The sequence below is a fragment of the Cryptococcus neoformans genome, chromosome 4 (assembly GCF_000149245.1).
Source record: "Cryptococcus neoformans var. grubii H99 chromosome 4, complete sequence".
Lineage (NCBI taxonomy): Eukaryota > Fungi > Basidiomycota > Tremellomycetes > Tremellales > Cryptococcaceae > Cryptococcus > Cryptococcus neoformans.
Window position 1 is genome coordinate 490,784 of NC_026748.1, and position 22,261 is coordinate 513,044.

The window sequence follows — 22,261 nt, forward strand, 5'->3', positions numbered from 1 at the left end:
CAAATGGATCAACAAGTCGGATGTGAGGTGACTAACCAACTTATGGAGCGCTGGCGTAAATTATTCCTACCCCCACTTTGGATCCACCGTCAACGTCACGACCCACAACAAAGTAACACGCTGAACCTCGGAATAACAATGGATACTTGTATACGTTAGAATCACCATCTTACAACTTCCATTACCGTCCTCTTGCTATGAACCAGACACCGCAAATAGCTCAGGACCTCCTGAAAAACCCGCCTCAGGAGCTTCAACAGCTCCTGAACGACCCTCGTACCCCCGACCGCGCTCGAAAAGCGGTCCAGGAGCTGCAAGTACCATCTGTTGGTTCTGGTGCAGCTGGTAAAGAGAGCTCGAGGCTTCAAATTGTGAATGAAAATCAAGAGTTCACGTATGTCTTTTTCTCTGATTGTTTAATTTCCTTTGAACCAAGCAGCTAATGCCTGAATCTTCAGCAAAGAACTCTCCCCTTATCTCGCCAAATGGGACCTCTTGGACAAAGGGTTCGCCTACGACGTAGTTGCTGTATTTGGATCTCAATCCACAGGAAAATCCACTCTTCTCAATAGGTTGTTTGGTACAACGTTCGACGTCATGGACGAATCAAAAAGACAGCAGACCACCAGAGGCATTTGGATGTGCCCTTCTCAGTACAGTAATACACTCGTCATGGATGTAGAAGGTACAGACGGTAGAGAAAGAGGAGAGGATCAAGATTTTGAGAGGAAAAGTGCGCTTTTCAGTTTGGCAAGTACAGAGGTATTAATAGTGAACCTCTGGTAAGTCATTTAGTGTTAAACGAGTCGCGAGCGAAGCTTACGGTGTACAACAGGGAACATCAAATTGGATTGTACAATGGTGCGAACATGGGTCTTCTCAAGACTGTATTCGAAGTCAACCTTGGTCTCTTTGGAGGAGGTGGAGACAACAGTAAGCCAAAGTACGTCTCTATGATTTCTACTCGAACCACTTTGCTGATAGAGCATCAGGCCTCAAGAGAAAACTCTTATCCTCTTCGTGATCCGAGATCATGTCGGTGCAACACCCATGTCCAACCTGACCGCTACACTCACTCAAGACATGGAGAGGATTTGGGATAGCTTGTCCAAGGTAAATATCTATCATAGTTCTATGATCCCAGCTAACGTGCCTATGTAGCCCGCGCATCTGGAAGACGCCGCTCTCTCATCTTACTTTGACCTGTCTTTTGCGGCGTTGCCCCACAAAGTACTCATGCCAGAAAAGTTTGAAGAGGCTGTACTCGAGTTGCGACAACGATTTACAGATCGCTCAAGAGAGGACTACGTCTTCCAACCGGCTTATCACAAGCGTATCCCGGCGGATGGTGTCTCATTTTACATGGAGGGCATTTGGGTAAGTTTTCATCGGTGGTTAACTATCTGTGAGATTGGCTGACTCACTCGCTAGCAACAAGTCCTTACCAACAAGGATCTTGACCTTCCCACCCAGCAGGAACTTTTGGCCCAATTCAGATGCGATGAAATCTCGACAGTGGTATTTGAGGCATTTCTGGCAAGCGCAAAGATTGTGCGGAGACCTGTGGAGGCGGGATCTGTTGTTGAGGGCTTGGGTGCCTTGATGAGGGATTGGCTTGAAACAGCCTTAGGTACGTTGGGGGATAAAAAAAAAGGGTAAAACTTGCATTAACATTACATTTAGGCAAATTCGATCGTGATGCCTCCCGGTACCACTCGGCCGTTTATCAGCGCAAGCGCCTCGACCTTGTTGCATCGCTGCACGCTTCCCTTTCGCCTCTTTTCCTTGGCCAACTCAAGAACCTCCACAAAATCGAGACTGCCAAGTTTTCTAGGGATATTGTTGCGGGCGTGAAAGAACCTGGGTACGATTTTGGCATTATTGTCGAAGAAGGGAAAAAGGGGGCTAGGGAAAGATTTATGGCAGGTGCCAAGGGTTCGAGTGTGGTCTTATTGTCTCCTGTGACGCGATGTCTAATGATTATACAGAGGTCAGAGTGGAGGACACCGACTGGGAATATGAACATGAGCTTGCTCTGCTAGACGACGATCTTAAACTCATCGCTGACAAGTGTCGCGCGGATGAGACGAAGAAGATGGTCAACGCTATCGAGGTCAGTTGAAATCCCGGGTCACGTGTGTATAAGGCTAAATGAATCAAATAGCGAAACGTGAAGAGACAGATCTTGGAACCGGTAGAGGTAGCGATGAGCCAGCCTACAAAGACCATGTGGGACACCGTTTTGAAGACTTATTCCGAGGTTATAGGGGCTGCTGAGGAAACATACCTTTCCAAGGCCAAGAGTAAGACCGGCTGTCTTCTCTTCTCGTAGTCGCCGCGCTGACCGAGTCAAACAGGCTACAATTGCAGTGACGAAGAGAACTCTGTGGCTCTCACTTCACTTCGAGCTCGAGCTTGGCTGGCTCTGAGGCGAAAGCTCGAAGAACAAACGTCTGACTCCACAATACTGACAACGTTGAGGACTAAATTTGAAGACAACTTTCGATATGATGAAGTCGGTGTCCCGAGAGTTTGGAAGCCTGAGGATGATATTGAGGCAGCGTTTAGAAAAGCCAAGGATGAAGTGAGTTTTAGTAGTAGCTGTAAGAACCAAGCACCACCAGCTGATCATTAAAAAAGACGCTTGATCTCCTGCCACTTTTCGCAAACATTGCCCCAACCGACGATTCACTTCTTCCTGAGCTCCCGCCACCCGAACCGTCCTTCGATCTTGAGTCCGATCCATCTCCCTTTGATCCCTCAACGGCATTCACCCTTCTCACAGCCACCAAATTACTTTCTCTTGAGTCTAGGTTCAAGCGTGATGTGGATGCTGCCTATGTGGAGGCGAAGAGAAGTATGGTCAGTAGCGTAGCGCAGATTCCTGTGTGGATGTACGGTGTGCTTGTTGTTTTGGGCTGGAATGAGGCGATGGCGGTATTGTTCAACCCGTTGTACTTTGCCATGCTCTTGGTTTTGGCTGCTTCTGGGTGAGTTTACTTGTTTTACGGCTGATGTTGTTTGCCTGCACAGCTGACAGGGCAAAACAGGTATATCATCTTGCAACTTGGCCTCGCCGGTCCCATCCTTCAAATTGCGGGTACGGTCATCAGGGAAATCCGCCAGATTGCTGCCAAGAAGCTGCGAGAAGCATTTGCAGACGTGCCGGAAGCGCAGAGGGTTCTCGCACGGCCTGTGACTGCCTCTTCATCGGACGGGCAAGAAAGAAAAGGAGATTTGTTAAAGGGAGAAATGTTGGAAAAGTAGAAAGTGCCAGTAAAGTGATGTAAAGGAATGTTCTTTTGGTCGATATATCAGGATTACAACTCTCAAGGATATCTGCATAAGAATCATCTCTGCGCATGTCTGATGAACTTGCTCAACTGATTCTTCCCCCTTGCTCTTTGATGAACTCTTCAATATCAGGGAAAGAGAGATCTGGCTGCTGGTTAGGCGCTGCGGAATTGTGATGAGTATGCATTGTGACCTTGTTTGACAGACTGGTAAAAGGAAAACTACATGATTATCGAAATGAGCATGCGGCCAAAGGCAAACAGGAATTGGGCGTACAATTAGAATCGGGATGGTAGTCTGGAAAATAAAGTGGGGAATGGGAGGGGATTTTGGGAAGGAATGTGTTTTGTTTTCCTCGTACCATGTTGTCTTCTCTTCTCGCACTTGCTCCCCCTCCCCCTCCCCCGCCCCTGCCCCCGCCCAGCTCAAAATGGTCCACGAAGCCACAGCATCCGCGCCCGTCAACATCGCGTGCATCAAGTACGTATATTTTCCTCTGGCACTCTAACACCTGCTCACCGCATCTCCAGATACTGGGGCAAGCGCGACACCCGCCTCATCCTCCCCACCAACAGCTCTCTCTCCGTCACTCTTGACCAGGACCACCTCCGCTCCACCACGACTTCCCGCGCGGACGCGTCTTTCGAGGCCGGAGACAGGCTCTGGCTGAACGGCAGGGAAGAGGCAATCAAGGAGGGCGGCCGATTGGCTGTCTGCATCAAGGAGCTCAGGGCGTGGAGAAAAGAGATGGAAACCAAGGACAAGAACTTGCCCAAGGTGCGTCTCTTGTCTTGCTCCCACAATAGGGGCAAGTGGAGGACAACGTCGTGCTGACCGTACCATGCAATAGCTCTCCGAGTGGCCGCTCCGGATTGCCTCGTACAACAACTTCCCCACCGCTGCTGGTCTCGCCTCCTCAGCCTCGGGTCTTGCCGCCCTCGTCGCATCTCTCGCCTCCCTCTACTCCCTCCCGCAGTCTCCCTCCCAGCTCTCCCTCGTCGCTCGCCAAGGCTCTGGCTCTGCCTGCCGGTCTCTCTTTGGAGGCTTCGTCGCTTGGCGGGAAGGTACCGATCCTGCCGGCTCCGACTCGCTCGCCGAGGAGGTCGCCCCTCGAGAGCACTGGCCCGAGATGCACGCTCTTATCTGTGTTGTCAGCGATGCCAAGAAGGGCACGTCGTCCACCTCCGGCATGCAAAAGACAGTAGAGACATCTACCCTCTTGCAAGAGCGTCTCCGGGTCGTCCCCAAGAGGATGGATGCGATCTCTCAGGCTATCAAGGCTCGAGACTTTGCCGAATTTGCCAAGCTCACCATGGCCGATAGCAACTCTTTCCACGCCGTTTGTCTCGACACCGCCCCTCCCATCTTCTACCTCAATGACGTCTCTCGAGCCATCATCGCCGTTGTCGAAGAGCTCAACCGTGCCGCCGGCGAGATCATCGCCGCCTACACATTTGACGCCGGACCCAACGCCGTTATCTACACACTCGAGAAGAACATGCCATTCGTCCTCGGCGCAATCAAGAGGTTCTTCCCTACCAGCGAAGAGTTTGAGTCCCCCTTCCAGACAGGGGTGCGAGATTTGCCTGAAGGGTTCAACACTGGTGTGGTCAGGGAAGGAGGATGGGAGAAGGGTGCGGTCAAGGGTTTGATCCACACCAGGGTCGGTGACGGTCCCAGAGTTTTGGAAAAGGAGGACAGTTTATTGGGGGAGAATGGTGTGCCCAAAGTTCTTGCTTAGATTGTAGATATCATTTTTGGTTAATGGTTTGGCAAAACTGTCACTTACATGGCATATGCATGTTGCATCGATACTCTACTAGACTAGACGTCTTCTAGAGTGATTTTAATGTTCAGCCATCGAGAAAATTGATATATTTTCGTGGGGAGCGTAGCAGCATCATCGTCACGACTAGAAACAGACGCGCTGGCCTCCGGGCACAGCTGTCCAACTTTTTACTTTCAGTGATCCTCTCTATCTATAGCTACGCTGAACCATGGCCATCGTCGAAGAGATCCCAGGCGCCTCCACCATCCGCTCTAGAGCACCCACAAAGGATAACAAGCAGAAGGGCAAATCCAGCGCCCAACCAACCATCCCGCTCGTCCACCCTTCCGCCCTCCCCAAACCCACAGCACCGCCTTTGCTCAACGTCCCTCCTCCGGGCACTATTCCAGATGGAGCCAAAGTACATACAGTCAGCTCTGCAGAGGAGATTGAGCAGCTGCAGCAACAGCTTGAAGGGAAGCGTGGAGAAGATGAAGCTGAAGATGAAGACGAAGACGAAGAGCATGAACGAGAGGAGGAAGGGAATGATGTGATATTCAATACGCTCATCATGGCTGTGCCGTTCACTTTTCTGTACTTGATGTTGGATATACTGGTACATTTGCAGTATTCCCATAAAGCAGGATGGTATTTACTGGGTGAACATGCACTCAAAGCTTTGCCGAGTGAGTCTTACATCATTTTCTGTTATACAGTGCAAGCAAGAGCTGAATGGATCTTTGAAGCATTAAGTCTGCTTATATACTACAGTCCGTCCATCCACTTTTATTTGTACGACGCAGCTGCTGACCCGCAATCACGTTCGTAGCCAATGAATACCCCACTCACCCCTTGACCAACTCTTTCCTCATGTCTGCGTCCATCTTGGCCGGATGTCGATTGGTATGGCTCGTAAACAAGGCCAGTTGGAGTGTTGTCACTGCGCAGGTGGGTCAATCCGAAGATTTGTTCCGATGATGAGTCTGACTGGGTCGTTGATCATGAACACAGGCTCCTCCTATGGGGACGCTATGGATACTCACCATCGTGCAACTGCCGTTAGGGCGAGCCCTGCTGGCATTGATGTGTGTCGGCGGCTGGTTCTGGTACGCTGACCTCAAGTTTGCACCTTGATTTGATCGATACTGTACACATGCACAACACCCATGCATTCATTACAAGCATGAATTATATCATCACAGTGTCATGATTCTTTATACAATCTAGTACAACCACATCTACAACCAGTATTTTTTTTCCTTCATCCTTTCCACAATCATCATGCTCCACTACTTGCAGTAGGTGTTCCCATCTGACTCTTCAACGGAGCCTTCCTCACGTACTTTCTCTTTGGCGCATTTGGATCTCTCGGAGACTTCTTGACAGGCGGTGCGTTCGGATCCCTATTTAATTTCCATCCCTTTTGGGGACCAGGCTTCTTCCTCTCTCCCGGTGGCTTGGGTGGCCTACCCTTCTTCTTCGGCGCATCCTCTCCTTCTCCTTCTGCCGGCCTCTTCTGTCTACCGACGCCACCGGCCCCAGCAGCACCAGCGTCTCCAGCACCGGTAGGCACGCCATGCTCGTTCAATCCAAGGTAATCGTTACCGACTTGGTCGACAAGATCCTTGAGGGATGGATCAGCGACACGCCTGTGAGCTTTCAAAACATCGGCCATGTGGACCATATGGTCAAAACGCGCCAGGTACTTGTGAAGCATAGGGGTAGTAGCTAGGCGGTGGCGCACAACCTCACCAGAGAGAGGTACAGGTTGATGAGGTTGAGAAGGATTTGATCGGATGGGAGGCACTGGTCGACACTTGACATGTCACTCGTCAGAGCCAAGAAACACACTACTAGACTACAACGTTTGGCAATACTCACGAGATCCGATAGGAACTCGACAACCATGTCCTCCATATAATCAACAGTATCAATATCCGGATCGACCACATCACCAGCACCATACATCAACTTTGCAACTGATTCCACAGTATCAGGATTGTGGCTACAAAATATGCATTCAACAAACTTACTCTCATTACGCATAGTTCCCCTCATGCTATCTTCCTTCTTCCTCTTCTCTGCTCCCGGTCCTGATATACTCTCATTACCTACCTGGGAAGACGAAGCTGAAGGTGTTTGGGGCACCTTGCTTCTGGCGAAAACATCATCGTTGGATCTTTTGGGGACACTGATATTAGGTCGATATGGCGGTCTTGCAGATGCCTGAGAAAAATTTCCAGTCGAGGTGGGGATGGGCCTGGGAGTGCCCGAGTTCGATGGTGGCGCGGCTCCAGTGGGCCTAGCAGACGCAAGGTACTGAGCTGATAATAGAACTTGAGACATCGCGAATGAGGCCTAATACTACAGCTTGTGTCAACAGATGCATCGAATAATAATCCGTAAACAATGCAAAATGGAGATAAAGAGGATCATAGAAGCCAGGTAAGCACGCTTGGCAACCCATCACGACTCGTCCACACCACGCACCGCGATCCGATCTCACTCAACAGAACGTCAACTGAGATCATCACGAAGCCTCCAAGAGTCACACCTAAACCTCGTCATCGCGCGAAGAGAGTACTCGTCTTTTCTCCAAAGATAATCGGACATGTGACTCAACGGGCTAGAGGTTAAGGATGAGCGGGCGAGACAAGAAGGACAGGCAAACAAATCAGAGAATGGATTTAGCTAAAATTGAATCATATCAAAGCGATCATGCGCCAAGGAGAGTTTTAAACCGGCCATAAACTTACATCTCGCGTATATAAGGTAACTAGACGTTCCAGGTCAGCGCTCATTTCTTCACACGAGTAATCAAACAGGGTAAAGAAATGAAGAAGTTCAGATAAATGTTTTTGGTATATTGGGTTGTCGCTCACGAGCACTCGGTAGCAGAACTGAATAATTGTGTTCATCACAGAAGATGAGGGAATAGGAGAAGAAAGAAGACAAGTTAATGTAGATGGAAACAAGACTCACCAGTCGGTTTATAACACGATCGTCACAGCAAAGGACTCGTGTGCTTAATGGATTACTGAATGGGACTTGTCTTCATTGCCGTAAACAAGATAATTCGAGAGAGAAGGTTGGAGAAGAAAGTGAGAAGAGATAGGTTGGGAAACCGTATTCAGTTTGGCTGAGATGAGCGATGTAGACATAATTCCGAAGCTCCGATTGTGTGGCGATGGCCCCTATTGCCTGCTGCCACCGTTGTTTACATTTCGTCTCGCCATTTGGGATATAACGCAAGATCTTTTACTGTGAGCGTCTTCTTCTTTCACTCTTCATCTCGAATCCTCTATCGATAAAAGCTGCATTATGGGTGCCGATGGCGGATCAATCCCAGATAGACGAGATCTGGTGAAGACAAAGGGCAAGACAGAGCAAGCGGATAAGGAATCACTCAAAGCGCTGTTCTTCCTCTGTGCGCTTAGCAAGGTATGCAAGTTTGTGACTACCCGTTACGCAAGCGCTTATAAATATATGGAATAGAAACCCTTGAAAAAACCGGTGGTGATAGATCCCTTGGGGAAACTTTATAACAAGGACGATTTGATCGAGTACTTCCTCGACAAGTCCAAGTATGGCGATGGTGAACAGATTTGTGGGCATTTAAAGGGTGTCAAGGTGAGCATACTCTGATCTCCTGGAGGGCATGAAATCTTACAAATATGTTAATAGGATCTCACCACCCTTAATCTTACGCCGAACCCCGATTTCACATTCTCGTCCTCTTCCGCCACCGTTACCACTTCTCGTGCCCCCTTCATCTGCCCTCTTTCTCTCCGTGAGATGGCCGGCACTTTCCCCTTCATTGCCCTCAAGTCATGTGGCTGTGTATTTTCAGATGCTGCTTTGAGAGCTGTAGTGCCAAACCTCACGAAAGGCTCTGGTGCGAAAGTCATTCCTAAAGACGATCTGCCTGAAGAGGGGAAGCCAGTGGTCAAGGAGAATGCGACGGAAGTCGCCTGTCCCAACTGTGGAAAAACTTTCAACCCAACACTATCAACCGCAATTATTCCTGTGAATCCCCCAAAGGAAGTTCAGGAAGTTCTTCTGGGAGAGCTTCTCACCTCCCGTGCAGCCGCGAAATCATCAAAGAAGAGAAAAGCAGACAAGAGTACAAAGGCCAACAACGACATCGGATCTCCAGCAACGCTTGAACCTCCTACGAAGTCGGCGCGAACCTCTTCATCGTCACCCGCGCCACGAGCTACTCCTACTGTCAACACACCCGCATCACTAGCCAGATCAGTACATGAAAGACTGGCGGAGCAGGAGAAGAAGAGGTTGCAGGCGCAGGAAAACATGAGCGAGGCCGTCAAGGCAATGTTCAAGCCAAAAACAAATGAGAAGAAGTCTGGAGCTGATGACTTTTTTGGGCGAACATTTACTAGAGTAAGTTAGCCATCAATCATCTATCCTTGTGCTGACAATTCACAGTATGCATAGAGAGGGTGGCTATTAGGGGGGGTATGTATGGCAGATTGTTGTAGATCGTTGCATTACCACATTATGTTGTATATTCTGGCTACAAAAACAACAAGACTACGCGGCTTTAATTGTGGGCAGCGCACGGGCCTCCAGACGTCGTCCATTGGTTCAACTTACGTTTATCCTTCAAATCCGATGTATATTTCCATTTCAATTTGCCACTCATACTCACATCTTGTTGATCTTGAGCACAGCAGCATGTTCCACTTATCACCTACGCCTTTTGTACCATCCAAATTACTCCTTTCCTCTAGTCCATCGCGGATTACCATTCATCGTAATCAACTCCGCCGTGCATCTTCCTTGGAAAACATCACTGTCGGCGGTCTTGCAAACTGGCGGAGGAAACCTAAACCATCAACTTCGCAAAGTCAACATAGCGTCAAAAGTGCGGGAAGTAAGGAGTCAAGTCGCGAGGCCAAAAACGGCAGCAAAAGAGGATTGGGCATGGGGATGCAGGCCACACCTGCAAGGAAACGCAGGTTGACTAACAAATCAGTGAGTGCTGCGATGCCCTCAAATACTGAACGGTTGATGATTTGTAGAGTATCGGGACCATGTCGACACCGAAAACGATGCGATCGAGGTTTCGTTCGAGGGAAGGGCACTTGACTTCTTCGACCTGCCGTTCCATTCCGTCCAATGAACTTTTGGACTCTGCGGAGGATGCAACTTCTCCCAGCATCTCGGCGAACGACATTAACCCTATTGGCGGTAATCGAGACTCTATTTGGATGATGGACGAGGGTTCTTTCACGCCAAACATCCTGTATTCTTCAGGATCCCATATCCTTTTCCCAGCAGCTCTTGATATCGTTGTACCACTGAATGATATACCCTCGACTTCTCAGCGATATCCGCATATGATCCCAACCTCCGGAGATGCTTTCTCGAAATTAGAATGGGACATCACAGTTCCGTTGAATGACGTTCTTTCAACTCCCCAGGCCACTCGGATAACGTCCTCTTGGCAAGCTGCAAGTAGAATTGATCAGCGTCAATCCACCCCGTATCGGCATGGAGGATCCTCTAGCCCTGTTGCAATATCAATCGATACAACCTCGGGAAACGATAATGGGGTACTCGATGAATCTGTAGAGTTTGTGCGCTCGAAATGTCCTTCGCCAGAAGGGCTGGATCATCCTGTGTTTGATTCAGACCGTCACCATGAAAATTACATTGCGGCATCCAGTGATATCCAGCTATTCGAAACGCCCATTAGGAAGCGTGTAATGGAGGATATTTTCCTTGACACACAGCTTGAGGAATTTGGAGGACAGAAAATAGCTTCTCGTGCACTTACACCAATTCCCAAAAACATGGCGCCTTTGTCGAATGGTTTCTTAAGAGATAAACGTCGGGAGAGGGCAGAGAACCTCAAATCACCAGTTCAGCATCATGAAGGAAGTTGGATGGACCCCTTTGGTTTTTGGTGGATGTGCCATATTGTCTCCGGTAGGTCAAATCTGACAGAAATGTACCATGTGCGGCCTTTTGACATCTCAAACTTCACCATAGACAAGTCACCTGCAGTTTATGACCCATCTTCCCCACCTCGACCTGAAACGCCGCGCTCCTCTACACCCTTAATGTCCCCTTCTATGACTTCGCGAACTACTTCAATAGAATCTACAGACTATTTGTCGCATGGTTCGATGGAAGAGGAAGAAGAAACACCTATTCCAGGCAAATGGCGAGGGGCAGAAATGATGGCAAGAATGGAGGGAGATTTCATTGCCACTGAAGGACAAGGATCACACATATCGGAAGAACATAGACATGAAGCTATTGACCCTCAAGAGCGACCCGAAAGACAAAATCGGCGCCATCGTAGAGAGAACAAGCTTGTTAAACTCACAGAAGTAAGCGTAAGACAGAAAAGGCACCAAAAACCGTTGCTGATTGTGAACATTACCTACCCTGCAGGAGTTTTCATGTCAGCGGGAGGCGCGAATACAGCACTACAAGGATCTAGAAGAACACTATAGCTTGAAAATGGAACTTGTTTTGGGGTAGAACATAAGTCCTGGGGTGAAATGTGTATTTTTATGTCGGCCTGCATCTGCAGAGAGATGCGGATGTATGGGCTAATATAGTTCTTCTTACTTCCTCGATGATATGATGATGATTAAGTGCAAAATACCGTACCCAGAATTATTATTGACACTCTCTGTTCACATGCCACATAGACAACAATGATTAAGACTGCTCATGCTATTGCACTACTAATTTATCATCTTCTGCTTGGTTATTGGCTATTACCTAGAGCATGAGTCACAGACCTTGCCGCGACAGGAAGAAAAGACTAAATGCAGCATGGTGTGCAAATTTGACGGGTAAAGGTAAGGCTGATCGTGGATCGAAGTACAATTCAGCTATACTAGTAGTACTCTCAACAAAGGCATTATACGCATGAATATGTGCTGCGGCAAATCGTAATCCCCTTCATTGTTGCTCAACTGCTGCATGGTCCGTCCACAGCGAGCAGAATCGCATGATCTCTGCGCTCGCCTGATTCAGTCGCATTAGCGAGCGTAAATTGGCCGTGTTGGATGTAAGGACAGTTGAATAATCGTCGGCCGAAAGGACCGAAAAAATCGGCCGGCATGGTCATGTCCGACACATTTGCCGCACTCGATGATGATCTTTTCCGCGACTTTGGATGGATTTGAACTCAAAAGCGGATGTTCGGTAGCTCGGGACGGAGGCAAGACTCGACATATCTCAAGAATGAAACAGCTAATAATAATGTTGTGCACTCAGGGACATCTACATCCTCGTCTATTTATCTTCCCCAGAATTGTGTCGTAGCACCGTTCAGCAGCACCAACAGCACCAGCCACAACTTCTGTGACTTAACAAGTCTTTTGACCGCACCATTTCATTCATTTCTATCTATATATATCCCAGGTCATCCCCTCCTTCGCTCTCGTGTGGCGGGTTATCTGTTTGTGGAAAGACTGCATTCTATGCGTTCGATTGGGGTTGAAACTTATGAGCACCCCACACGACCTCCTGATACTACACATCTGCATCAATTTTTACGCGCTGCTTTCTTTTCAGTGGTTCGTATAATGATCGGTTGTCTTTTGGAATGCTGTACTCACCTCTCTATACATAGGGGCTGGAAGCCGATTACAGTGTAGAAGAATCAAGGCTGAAGACCTGATATCATGGCCAGCGCAGTATCTCCTGGCGAACCTTCTCAGCCATCATCATCTTCTCAAGGACCAATCAATCTTGGACGTCAAGCCTCTCGGTTATCCAATACGCTTACACATATACGGTCCATCGACGCATATCCTCCTAGAGACGATGGAATGACAGATCTTCAGCGTGATCAAACTGATTCATCGAAAAGCGCCGAGAAACAGACGCTGAATGGTCTTAATGCAATTGACATTGAACATCTACCAGTCGATAATGATCCAAGGAAGTGGAGTGATAAGAAAAAATGGACAGTATTGATGATCATGACTTTTGCGATGGTGAGTACCTGTCAGCAAGTCCTATAGCGAAGAACATAGGATACTGACTAGTTGATCGTCCCCTAGTTGGGCCCAATGATGGCTCCTAGTATTTACAACCCAGTAATCAGCGATGTTCGTGAAGACCTGCACGCCACAGAAAGTGAACTCGGTTTATCGATCTCTCTTTACATCCTGTGAGCTTCTATCAATCTTTGCGGCCGATGCTCAGTATCAAGCCCAGAAAGCTAATGCACCTGTCAGATTTCAAGGGTGCACTCCCGTTTTGTGGGCAGCTATTGCGGAAGTAAGTATCATCTATCTCAATCATTATTATGCTTATTCACATCTGGCCATAGCTCAATGGACGCAAGGTATGTCTTATATAGAAACCGGTGGATGACGGATTAACGTATTTGTTTCAGACTGTCTATCTGGTATCATACACAGTAAGCCTTACATCTAAAACGTATCCCATTACCAATTCCCATACTAAATGATGGTTGTAGCTCTACGTTATCGCTCTCGTGGTTGCTTCTCGGGCTAATTCAATGCCCCTTCTGATTGTAATGCGTATCTTGCAGTCCACAGGGAGCGGACCAACAGTTTCTTTGGGAGCCGGCAGTCTGGCCGACATGTACGAGACGCATGAGCGAGGGGCAAAAGTGAGTTTGATTATTTAAATTACCCATGTGCTCATTTGCTGTGTGTCTGCAGTTGGGCCTGTTCTACGGAGTACCAATGATAGCTCCTGCTGTAGCACCACTGATTGGTGGAGCTCTAGGCCAAGTAAGGCTTCATCTTTTGGCTATGTTGCTATGTGCTAAAGTATAACAGTCATTTGGCTGGCGAAGTGTTTTCTACTTCCTTGCTGTGTATGCTTTCATCATGCTGTTGTGCTTCATCGTGTTTCCCGACTCTTGGCGACGTCAGGTGATTTCTTTCTGCTCATTTGTAGTAGAAATAATGTTAACTGACTTCCACAATGTTAGCGTTCGAGAGTTTACCAAAGAGCCGTCGCCAAAGCAATGGAAAGAGCAGAAAATCAGGGTGCGAAAGATTTGAAGCGGGAGATCAAGCTCGCAAAGCAATCGCAAGTGTTAGACACCATACCAGCTACGCCGGATGCGACTCCCGGCGCCTCTCCAGGTAGTAGCAGAAGACCTAGTGCCGAGACCGGAGGGCGCATGATGACGGATACTACACTGGTCGATGTGACCTTGAATAATGACCAGAAGCAAACGGCAGGCAAATCAGGAAAGGTAAAAGTCAAAATGATGAAATGGTTGCCGTTTGGGACCAAGAAAGAAAAGATACAGGCCGAGGACGAAGTGGAATTCAAACCTACCTTTAGGGATCTCAACCCTTTGCCATCAATGGCTCTCATTCTCAAACGGCCCACCAATTTACTTATTCTTATTTCATCGGGTGAGCGCTGTTCCTTTTTCATAAGTAATCAGTCCATTAACCTGCCGGCGAACGTTAGCCTTGAGTTTCTCTGCTCAATATACCATCGTCTACACAGCATCAATTACCCTTGGTAAAGCTCCTTACAGTTACGGATCGCTCAAGATAGGTCTTGTAGTCTTGGCGTTTGGAATAGGCAATATCCTGGCTAGTTTGATTGGAGGAAAATATTCTGACATGGTGTTGAAAAAACTGAAAAAGAAGAATGGAGGTGTGGGCAATCCCGAGGTACGTGAAGACATTTATACTGCAGAAATGACAAGCTGAAGCATTTGAGTAGATGAGGCTGAGATCCACAGTGTTGGCAATGCCGATCCTCGTCGCTAGTTTTCTTGCCTATGCTTGGACTGCGGAGAAGAAAGTACACATCGCGGCCTTGGTGGTTTGCCTGTTCTTCGCTGGTTTCTCTCTTTTGCAAGTACAATTTCTAACATAGCGCATGGCACTTCTGACACATGACATTGCTATCCAGGTGGATCTATAGCAGTACTCTTGCGTACGTGGTGGACGCCAATCCTGTACGTGTTACACTTTTTTCATCCCTGCATCAAGTCAGTTCTGATACTGATGACTATCTTAGGGTGCTTCCAGCTCTGCAGTGTCTTGTAATTCAATGTTTAGGGGTATCTGCGCTTGCGTCATGTCACAAGTCGCCACTCCGATACAGAATGGTATAGGAGACGGGGGTTTATATACCTTGTTTGCTGGGATCTTGGCATTCGCCTGTGCTTGCAACTTATTGCTTATGGGTGCGTTTCCAACCTCGCTTTCCGTACAAAAACAGAAAGCTGATAGATGTATGCGTATTACAGTGAAAGGTGAGCAATGGAGATCTCCCGAGCATCGTTGGCCCTGGCAAAAGAAGCGAGAAGAAGGAATGATCAAGAATTAATTGAATATTTGCATATAGTAGCTTATAATGACATGTCGAGTCTGTCAGTTCATACGCATACGATAGAGGCATTGCATAGCATCAAAATCACTTCATCCACTGGCCTATGGCCAAAATGTTTCCTTCGTTCTTTAGATGACTTCCAGCCTACCAAACGCACTCGTTGCTTCCTTTCTTATTTTTTGTTCGGTGGTCAACCGAATGCGGAAGGTGCCGGAAAACGCCACACGTCATTCAGGGAAACCACAACAAACTGTATCAGAAAATAGTGACAATTTGCTTCCGTCGTGCACCATCATCATGCATTCTCTCGCCGCGCGTCAACAACAACCATCTGCGCGACATCTTCCATTCCCGTTTTATCTTCCTTCCATCCCCAACTGCTCAATCGCAAGCCGCCGCTATGTTTTCCGTGAGCTTGATGCGACCTGCCACGACCGCGGCCCCTTTGAGGGTTAGGATGCTGTCCACCTCTTCTTTGTTGTTGAAGAAGAAGAACATCGGTGAGTCTTCCGCTCGCACGCTTCTGCAATAGGGTGGTCATGGGACCAGGGATCATATTCACGACGGACTGGATGGAGACCGATCCACATACACAGATTTAGAGGTGCACGTTGGCGTGAAGTTGAATGCGCCGCCCTGTCTCACCTGTCTTACGCGTTTCTAGTCCTATCACGACAGCTAACGTCATACAGATTCCACCCTTCCGGCCGTTCCCAAAGGTCCCCCTACACCATACACTCTCTGGTTCAAAGATCACATTGCTAGCGTTTCCGAGAAATACCGTCGTCCCGATGGCAAACTTGACATGCGAAGACTCACCAACGAGGCGGCCACCGAATGGGCTTCCTTGAGTTCAAGTGTCAAGGCCGAACTTCAAAGTCGAGCCGATGAGGGCAAAAAGCTTGCGGACAAGGCGTACTTGGAGTTCTGGAACTCCACTACCCCCGAGACAAGGTCCGCTATTGAGAAGGCTACCGGCAAGAAAGTTAGCCCGCCTGGAGGGAAGAAGGCTTTCAAGCAGTCTGTCAAGGAAAGACCCGGAAACCCTGGAAAGCCTTTGACCCCTTATTTTGCCTTCGCCAAGGAAGTTAGGGATGGTGGGAAGGTTGACTTGCCCAGCGACCTCGAGGGGAACGTGAGGAATCAGCAGTTGGCCAAGGAAACTGGTGCTTTGTGGAAGCAGTTGAGCGACTCTGAGAAGCAGGTGAGCCCCTCATGATGACAATTTTAACATTAAGCTGACATATTTGGAACAGAAATACAAAGACGCGTATGTGCAGGCCAGGGCTAAGTGGGATGAGTGGAGACAGACTCAACCCGACCTTTAAGGATAGTCTTTTGGTGCGGATCTCTGCCTTCAAGTGTACGCAGATACGATTTAGTCCGGGGCTTTTAAGAACATTTTCGACAGATGAATTAGTTATATTTGAATACGTTTTCAGAAGATTGGTCAGACGCACATCTGCCTTGTACCGTGATATGGAACCTCAAACTTCTTATTACCTTTCTTCCTCCTGAAATCTTACTGGGACAGGTTGTGATAATCTCAGATCACATTGACATTAATGCCCACATACGGACGAATCACATGTATCTGAGGATACAGCTATGGTCCAGAGGAAATCCATTCATCTCATGCTACAGAAGAAAAGCGTGAGAGAACCCATGTTTAAATATTTAGTGGTGGTGACCGCCACCGTGGAGGAGAGCCTCGTCACCCTGGAAGTTGAGGGTGTAAACTAAAATTAAAAAAATCAGCAATATCCCGGCAGTGAAGCTGGAAGGACGCACCGGAACCGCACTCGGGGCATCGGTGGTTCTTCAAGGTGTGGTTGACGTTGAGCCAAATAGTGTCGTGGGAGTCAACGGGGAAACCAGTGCAGCCAATCTGTCGCTCGGGGAACTGACCAACATGTCAGACGCTGTTACATATTAGGTAAAACACAATACTCACGAGAGAGTAGATGGGAATAGGGTCCTCAACAGTACCAAGTCGGGTAACCTCAAGAGGCTTCATGTCGAAAACGTCGACACCCTCAAGGTTACCGAGGAGTTCGAATCGCTCGAGACCAGTAGACTGGTTCTCGCTGCTCGCGCGTCAGCCCTAATTCATCGGCCCATCCGTTTCACATCGTTCACCGTATTCTCTCGACTCCGTATCCCTCCGACCTAAGCCTGCATTCTGATCTCCAATTATATTCTGCCCAAGGCCGATCCAATTCAAACTCCCCCTTCCATTTCCTCCCATTCTAATCATTCATCATGCAATACTCACTCGTTGGGCACTTCACCGGCCTTGGCACCAGGACCAAGCAACTGGGGAGGGCCGTGGCCGGCAGACCTGGCGGCAGAGATGGAGAAGGCTCTAGCGGTGAAGGCCGGGGCGGGGAGGGTTCGTCGGAGGGCGGGGAGGGCGGTGCGAAGGGATCGAATAGCAGAGGCCATTTTGGGTGCTTGGAAGAGTGGGGAGTAAGAAAAGACGTCAAGAAGAAGGATCGAGGTGTTGGATTGAATGTCCGCGATGTGATAGGTAGACAAACTCAAAAGTCCCGGGTTCAGCCGTGGTGCAAGCAAGTAATCCCGCGGGGGCCAGCAATGTGGCACCATACAAAAATGGGGAACAGCCCACCGCGACTGGGCATCGCGCGTGTCTCATAATGCCCTTCAAAGCCTATGCATGCGTCAGAGGGAAATGATTGTCCGGGACAATGTACCACTTAGAGAGAGCTATCCGTACTTGAACATGTTCTCAAACAGAGAAACTAGCTGCCAAGGGTATCTACATCAACTTGCAGGACATTCGCTGAAAGAGAGTCGCGTGGCCGTCCGAGAAGTTGGGCCGCGTCGAACTTTTGGGGTGCAAAAGACTGAATCGTTATCCATCGCGACATCATGAGCAGACTGCATTAATTAGATGCTGTAACAATTGAAATGACAACGGAGCCAGTAGGTGACCTATCGTGAAACGCAATTGAAGCGCAGTACACCGTGCTTCTTCATTCTATACAACTATTACGCTCGAACTTACTTGGCATAACTGGAATCTGGCCACTGCATGTATGCGATTTCTCCCAAGAAAGTAAATCGGGTGTGAAAAGACGCGGCGCGTCTGATCATTATTATAGCTGTCATCGGTAGTAGCTCCAATGCATCACTGCGCCGTTTCGCGTCGTCTATATCATATATTCACCCTCCATCCTTTTCCTTCCTTGCTCACAGTCTGACGCTCCACTACTATGCCTCGACCTAAGCCCCAAATAGGTCCCGGCAAGTGGATAGACACGCGTCGTCCAGACCAAAACTCAGCGACTAAACCTCCATCACAACGACCGCTGAGACCCCTTTCGTCTCATGGGCTTCCCACGCCACCAACGACCGCTCTCAGGAAACGCGGAGAATCATCCAATCGGAGCGTCGATGGATTTGGGGAAGGAAAGAGGACTCCGATGAGTCATAAGCAATCCAGCTTAAGTCGCTTCATCAAGGGCAAGGGCCGTGCAGAGGAGTTGCGAACAAATGAAGGTCAAAGCCCGTTTGGAGGAACCGGAAGCCCATTGCCTCTTGGTGGCAATCGCACTGCATTAAGGAGGAAGAGCAAGCTTGAAATATTTGATGACAACTATCAGGCCGATGATACATGGTCCAACGACCCACCACAAAGCCGAGAACTAGCGTCGACGCGGCGGACAGTTGAAGAGCTCGATGAGAATATTTTGACCAGTCGAATAGGAAGATTCTCATCCAAAGTCATAGCACAGTCAAGGAATGAGGGACGTACAAGATCCATGTCAAGATCACCTACGAAACCGCTTTGGCAAGCTCTACGTTCGCCTTCTCGAAAACATACACGGTCACCTTCCAAATCTCCCCCATTATTCCCCCCTCACACTCCTGCCGCTCTTGTCTCTCACGATGGTCTCCACCAGAGCGAATCCATGTATTCACCTACCCCCGTTCCGGAGACCCATATGGAAAAGTACCGTAGAATGGCTGGCCAAGACGAATCTACTAAAAGAAAAGTGGAGTCTCCTTGGAAGAATGATTTTCCTGATCAGTACTCTGATGACAACAAGAGAAAGAGGGAAATTTCGCCCACTGAATCTGAAAAAATAAGATGGAGGGCAAAAGAGGTTTTCAAAGAGTATAAACGAGACAAAAATCGCCTTCAAGGCACGTCCTCCGACGAGAATGCCCATCCTAAACCTCCACTCAAGAGGCAGACGATATATTCGACACCTTCCGTACAAGCAAAAGTATTTCGTCGGGATACTGTAGGGAAAGCTGGCCCTCCTATTCCCACAGCTGTCTCGCGTGACGTCCTTCTCAGCTATTCGCCGCTACCAAGAACTTCTGTCTTGAAAAGTAGTTCACCTGATATGACGCCTGAAGTGGTCAGTCGGCGCACATCACCGGGTTCCTCGTCCGATCAAGGACTGAAGAACAACTCCTCACCATTGATTCCACCTTCGTCCCCGGCTGCTGCAGGGGTGTTGTTGTCTTCACCTCCTCAACAAATAGGCCAGCCCCAAGATACTATGACAGTGAACAACCAGCCATCCTCCCACCCTTCAATGTTGAAACATTCCGATCCATGTATGAGTCATGAGGAAACACTTCTTATCGTTCCCACCAAAGCCAAAGCCCCAGATCAATCTATCTCATTGCCGCTGAATGGGAGTCAGGGCTGGTCCAATCCAGGGACTGCTGAACCCAGACCGATGCCTACTGCCAGCGAGATGGAATGCGGTGAGAGAGGCAACGCGGGAAATGTTGAGCATGTTGGCCCCGGAAAAATAGTAGATCCAGAGGCAAGTGTTACATTTCTGGTCTGCGAAAAGTTTCTGATGAAAATTCTGCAGCTTGAGTACACGCAAGGTTTCACTTTCAGAATTCCTTCACCTTCAAAGACGGCAACGATGTCTTTCGGTTCTACTCCGGTAAGGAGGAGTCAAAGGATAGCTAGCCAGCGTACAGCTTCCCCATCCCCTCAGATACCAAATCGAACATCGGCTACGTCTATCATGTCGCCTAAACGGTCTTCTCTGATGAAAACGCCTCCACCGAGACTGCCCTTCGGATCCCAATATGAAGCGGACGATGATATTCCTTCGAGCCATCCAGATGTAGGTCCCCTTGAGCACGGAAGATGTACATGAATTCATATAAATGTAGCTGGCCAATACACTCCTCCCAGGGATGTTCTCTGCGGGACCTGACCAAACAATACCGGCCTCACAATCGCCGAAAGCTAGGTCTCCCTTACAACCGTTACGCCATAGCCAAGCTTCGGCCAAAAATACGTCCCCGCTTCGTTCTCACAAGTCTCCCAAATCACCTCAAATATCTTCGTCACGTTCACAAAAACATTTCGCCTCGTCTCAAATGTCCCCATCTCGATCGCGGAACCATCCTCCATCATCTCCAACATTTGATGGGACCGGTCCTTCAGGTGTGAGTGCTAAAAGTCATAGCTTTGGGAGAACGGTTATGCTCACGCCAAGTGTACTCTGATAGCTCGAGGAGACTGTTCCCTTTAGGGCATTCAATATCCCTTCCCCGCCATCACATCGCTTGACAGACATGCTACCCTCCAGTCCTTCATTCCGTCGACACCCGTCACAACATCAGGGCACACGAAGAACGGGCTCCCAAGCGTCGGCCGTCGCTCCTGATCAATCATCTGTTGAAGAGGCCATGAGGCCTGGCCCTTCGCCTATCCAGAACCTATCTTCTAGTGCCCCAAAAGGTCATGGGAAACGCAGACTGAGGGGCGACATACCTTCTGACAAGTCTGGGGAGGTCCTCGTCTCTGGTTCCGACAGTTTCAGAGCTTCACAGCTGAAATTCTCTCGGTCAGAAGAAGAAAAGGATATGAAAGAAGGGATGGAACACGAGGAGAGAGATAAAAAGAGGATGAGGATGGAAGACTTTGAGGGTTGGGATGAAATAAATAAAGAGGAAGAGGAAAATGAAAGTGAGCCAGTAAAAACGACACCATGGACGAGAGCAGCCGCTGCAAAAGCAGCAGCTTCGTCAACGCCCAATACGTCCACTCCAACTGCACGAAAAGGCAAGAACAAAGCGACAGCCAAGAAAACAAAAACTCCAGGGAAGAAAGCATCCGCTCAAGCTCAAGAAAAAGCGGCTTCTCTCGAGGTGTTTGGCTTCTTCAAGAGGAGAAAGCAAAAAGGCAAGGGATTTGAGTTCAAGGCCTCTTTTGATGAGGAGGTGGATGTGGAGTCTGAACAATCAGACGGCGAAGAGGTTCGAGGAAGCCAGGCGACAACGGCAGCAAAAAGTGTGACAGGCTCTCATAAGGCATTGGGCAAAGTTCCATCACCACCCCCACATCCCTCTTTGCGCCCTGCAGGCCTCCGTGAGCTCCGCCGCAGGAAAGCTGAGGGCGCTTTCCAAGCTGTACGAAGCACTCAATGGTCACCAATGGCCACTCAATCTTCATCTCAGACTACTGCCACTCTTCCACTTTCCCTTCCCCCCTCTTCCTTCCCAGATACTCAAAATAGAGCAGCAGCAGGCGAAGATGAGAAGGATGAAGAGCGTCCCTTGTTCGAAGAGTACATCCGACTGAGGGATAGGCCATCGTCTAGTCAAATTCTGGCTTCAGAGAGGATGGGTGAGAATTTCAGTTCGCAAAGTACAAGTATGAGCCTAAGAACGCCTGCGAGCACCAGGGCATACATGACGGAGTTGAGGAAAGGTAGGGCGGGATTGCCGATGTCTGATGAAGAGTGATGAGTGTTGTATATATAGGTTGTATCAAGTATAGTCACATGTATCGTGTAGTGGCGCATCGGTAGTATTGCCAACGTGGGCAGAAGTCCGACGACTGACTTTTGCCGGGGGGAATGGGAA

At 48.8% G+C, this 22,261-nt stretch overlaps 10 protein-coding genes; 8 read left to right on the forward strand and 2 right to left on the reverse strand.

The window, feature by feature from the left end:
• The first annotated feature begins 135 nt into the window (after positions 1–135).
• CNAG_05124 (protein SEY1) lies at positions 136–3,500 on the forward strand. XM_012193124.1 has 12 exons: positions 136–394; positions 459–782; positions 836–943; positions 993–1,113; positions 1,162–1,377; positions 1,432–1,630; positions 1,684–1,935; positions 1,989–2,113; positions 2,165–2,303; positions 2,358–2,584; positions 2,641–2,990; positions 3,051–3,500. Exons 1-12 carry the CDS (start codon positions 198–200, stop codon positions 3,265–3,267), a joined length of 2,475 nt encoding a protein of 824 aa, XP_012048514.1. The 5' UTR covers positions 136–197; the 3' UTR covers positions 3,268–3,500.
• Positions 3,501–3,686: 186 nt separating this feature from the next.
• On the forward strand, positions 3,687–5,151 carry CNAG_05125 (diphosphomevalonate decarboxylase). XM_012193337.1 has 3 exons: positions 3,687–3,774; positions 3,825–4,071; positions 4,145–5,151. Exons 1-3 carry the CDS (start codon positions 3,725–3,727, stop codon positions 5,033–5,035), a joined length of 1,188 nt encoding a protein of 395 aa, XP_012048727.1. The 5' UTR covers positions 3,687–3,724; the 3' UTR covers positions 5,036–5,151.
• Positions 5,152–5,160: 9 nt separating this feature from the next.
• CNAG_07812 (hypothetical protein) lies at positions 5,161–6,344 on the forward strand. XM_012193486.1 has 4 exons: positions 5,161–5,748; positions 5,809–5,832; positions 5,892–6,010; positions 6,074–6,344. Exons 1-4 carry the CDS (start codon positions 5,292–5,294, stop codon positions 6,194–6,196), a joined length of 723 nt encoding a protein of 240 aa, XP_012048876.1. The 5' UTR covers positions 5,161–5,291; the 3' UTR covers positions 6,197–6,344.
• Positions 6,209–8,168, reverse strand: CNAG_07813 (hypothetical protein). XM_012193487.1 has 5 exons: positions 8,045–8,168; positions 7,819–7,838; positions 7,096–7,426; positions 6,944–7,041; positions 6,209–6,878 (listed from the first exon to the last, which is right to left on the reverse strand). The coding sequence occupies exons 3-5, from the start codon at positions 7,406–7,408 to the stop codon at positions 6,342–6,344; spliced, it is 948 nt and encodes a 315-aa protein (XP_012048877.1). The 5' UTR covers positions 7,409–7,426; positions 7,819–7,838; positions 8,045–8,168; the 3' UTR covers positions 6,209–6,341.
• Positions 8,169–8,304: 136 nt separating this feature from the next.
• On the forward strand, positions 8,305–9,720 carry CNAG_07814 (hypothetical protein). XM_012193488.1 has 4 exons: positions 8,305–8,503; positions 8,558–8,692; positions 8,747–9,463; positions 9,509–9,720. The coding sequence occupies exons 1-4, from the start codon at positions 8,384–8,386 to the stop codon at positions 9,515–9,517; spliced, it is 981 nt and encodes a 326-aa protein (XP_012048878.1). The 5' UTR covers positions 8,305–8,383; the 3' UTR covers positions 9,518–9,720.
• Positions 9,721–9,757: 37 nt separating this feature from the next.
• CNAG_05129 (hypothetical protein) lies at positions 9,758–11,575 on the forward strand (the record flags this gene model as incomplete). The annotated part of the gene is made up of 4 exons (XM_012193338.1): positions 9,758–10,057; positions 10,105–11,014; positions 11,078–11,421; positions 11,486–11,575. The coding sequence occupies 4 exons, from the start codon at positions 9,758–9,760 to the stop codon at positions 11,573–11,575; spliced, it is 1,644 nt and encodes a 547-aa protein (XP_012048728.1).
• Positions 11,576–12,228: 653 nt separating this feature from the next.
• Positions 12,229–15,559, forward strand: CNAG_05130 (hypothetical protein). XM_012193125.1 has 15 exons: positions 12,229–12,624; positions 12,681–13,047; positions 13,114–13,223; positions 13,291–13,333; positions 13,386–13,400; positions 13,452–13,475; positions 13,536–13,691; positions 13,744–13,815; positions 13,864–13,959; positions 14,019–14,454; positions 14,513–14,721; positions 14,774–14,907; positions 14,966–15,011; positions 15,074–15,242; positions 15,306–15,559. Exons 2-15 carry the CDS (start codon positions 12,733–12,735, stop codon positions 15,383–15,385), a joined length of 1,905 nt encoding a protein of 634 aa, XP_012048515.1. The 5' UTR covers positions 12,229–12,624; positions 12,681–12,732; the 3' UTR covers positions 15,386–15,559.
• CNAG_05132 (cytochrome c oxidase subunit 5b) lies at positions 15,512–17,912 on the reverse strand. XM_012193340.1 has 5 exons: positions 17,664–17,912; positions 17,343–17,475; positions 17,180–17,291; positions 16,849–17,127; positions 15,512–16,777 (listed from the first exon to the last, which is right to left on the reverse strand). The coding sequence occupies exons 1-4, from the start codon at positions 17,831–17,833 to the stop codon at positions 17,066–17,068; spliced, it is 477 nt and encodes a 158-aa protein (XP_012048730.1). The 5' UTR covers positions 17,834–17,912; the 3' UTR covers positions 15,512–16,777; positions 16,849–17,065.
• On the forward strand, positions 15,698–16,914 carry CNAG_05131 (hypothetical protein). XM_012193339.1 has 3 exons: positions 15,698–15,888; positions 16,081–16,592; positions 16,645–16,914. Exons 1-3 carry the CDS (start codon positions 15,789–15,791, stop codon positions 16,714–16,716), a joined length of 684 nt encoding a protein of 227 aa, XP_012048729.1. The 5' UTR covers positions 15,698–15,788; the 3' UTR covers positions 16,717–16,914.
• Positions 17,913–18,550: 638 nt separating the features above from the next.
• On the forward strand, positions 18,551–22,205 carry CNAG_07815 (hypothetical protein). The gene is made up of 4 exons (XM_012193126.1): positions 18,551–20,196; positions 20,248–20,511; positions 20,561–20,839; positions 20,903–22,205. The coding sequence occupies exons 1-4, from the start codon at positions 18,625–18,627 to the stop codon at positions 22,139–22,141; spliced, it is 3,354 nt and encodes a 1,117-aa protein (XP_012048516.1). The 5' UTR covers positions 18,551–18,624; the 3' UTR covers positions 22,142–22,205.
• Positions 22,206–22,261: the final 56 nt, after the last annotated feature.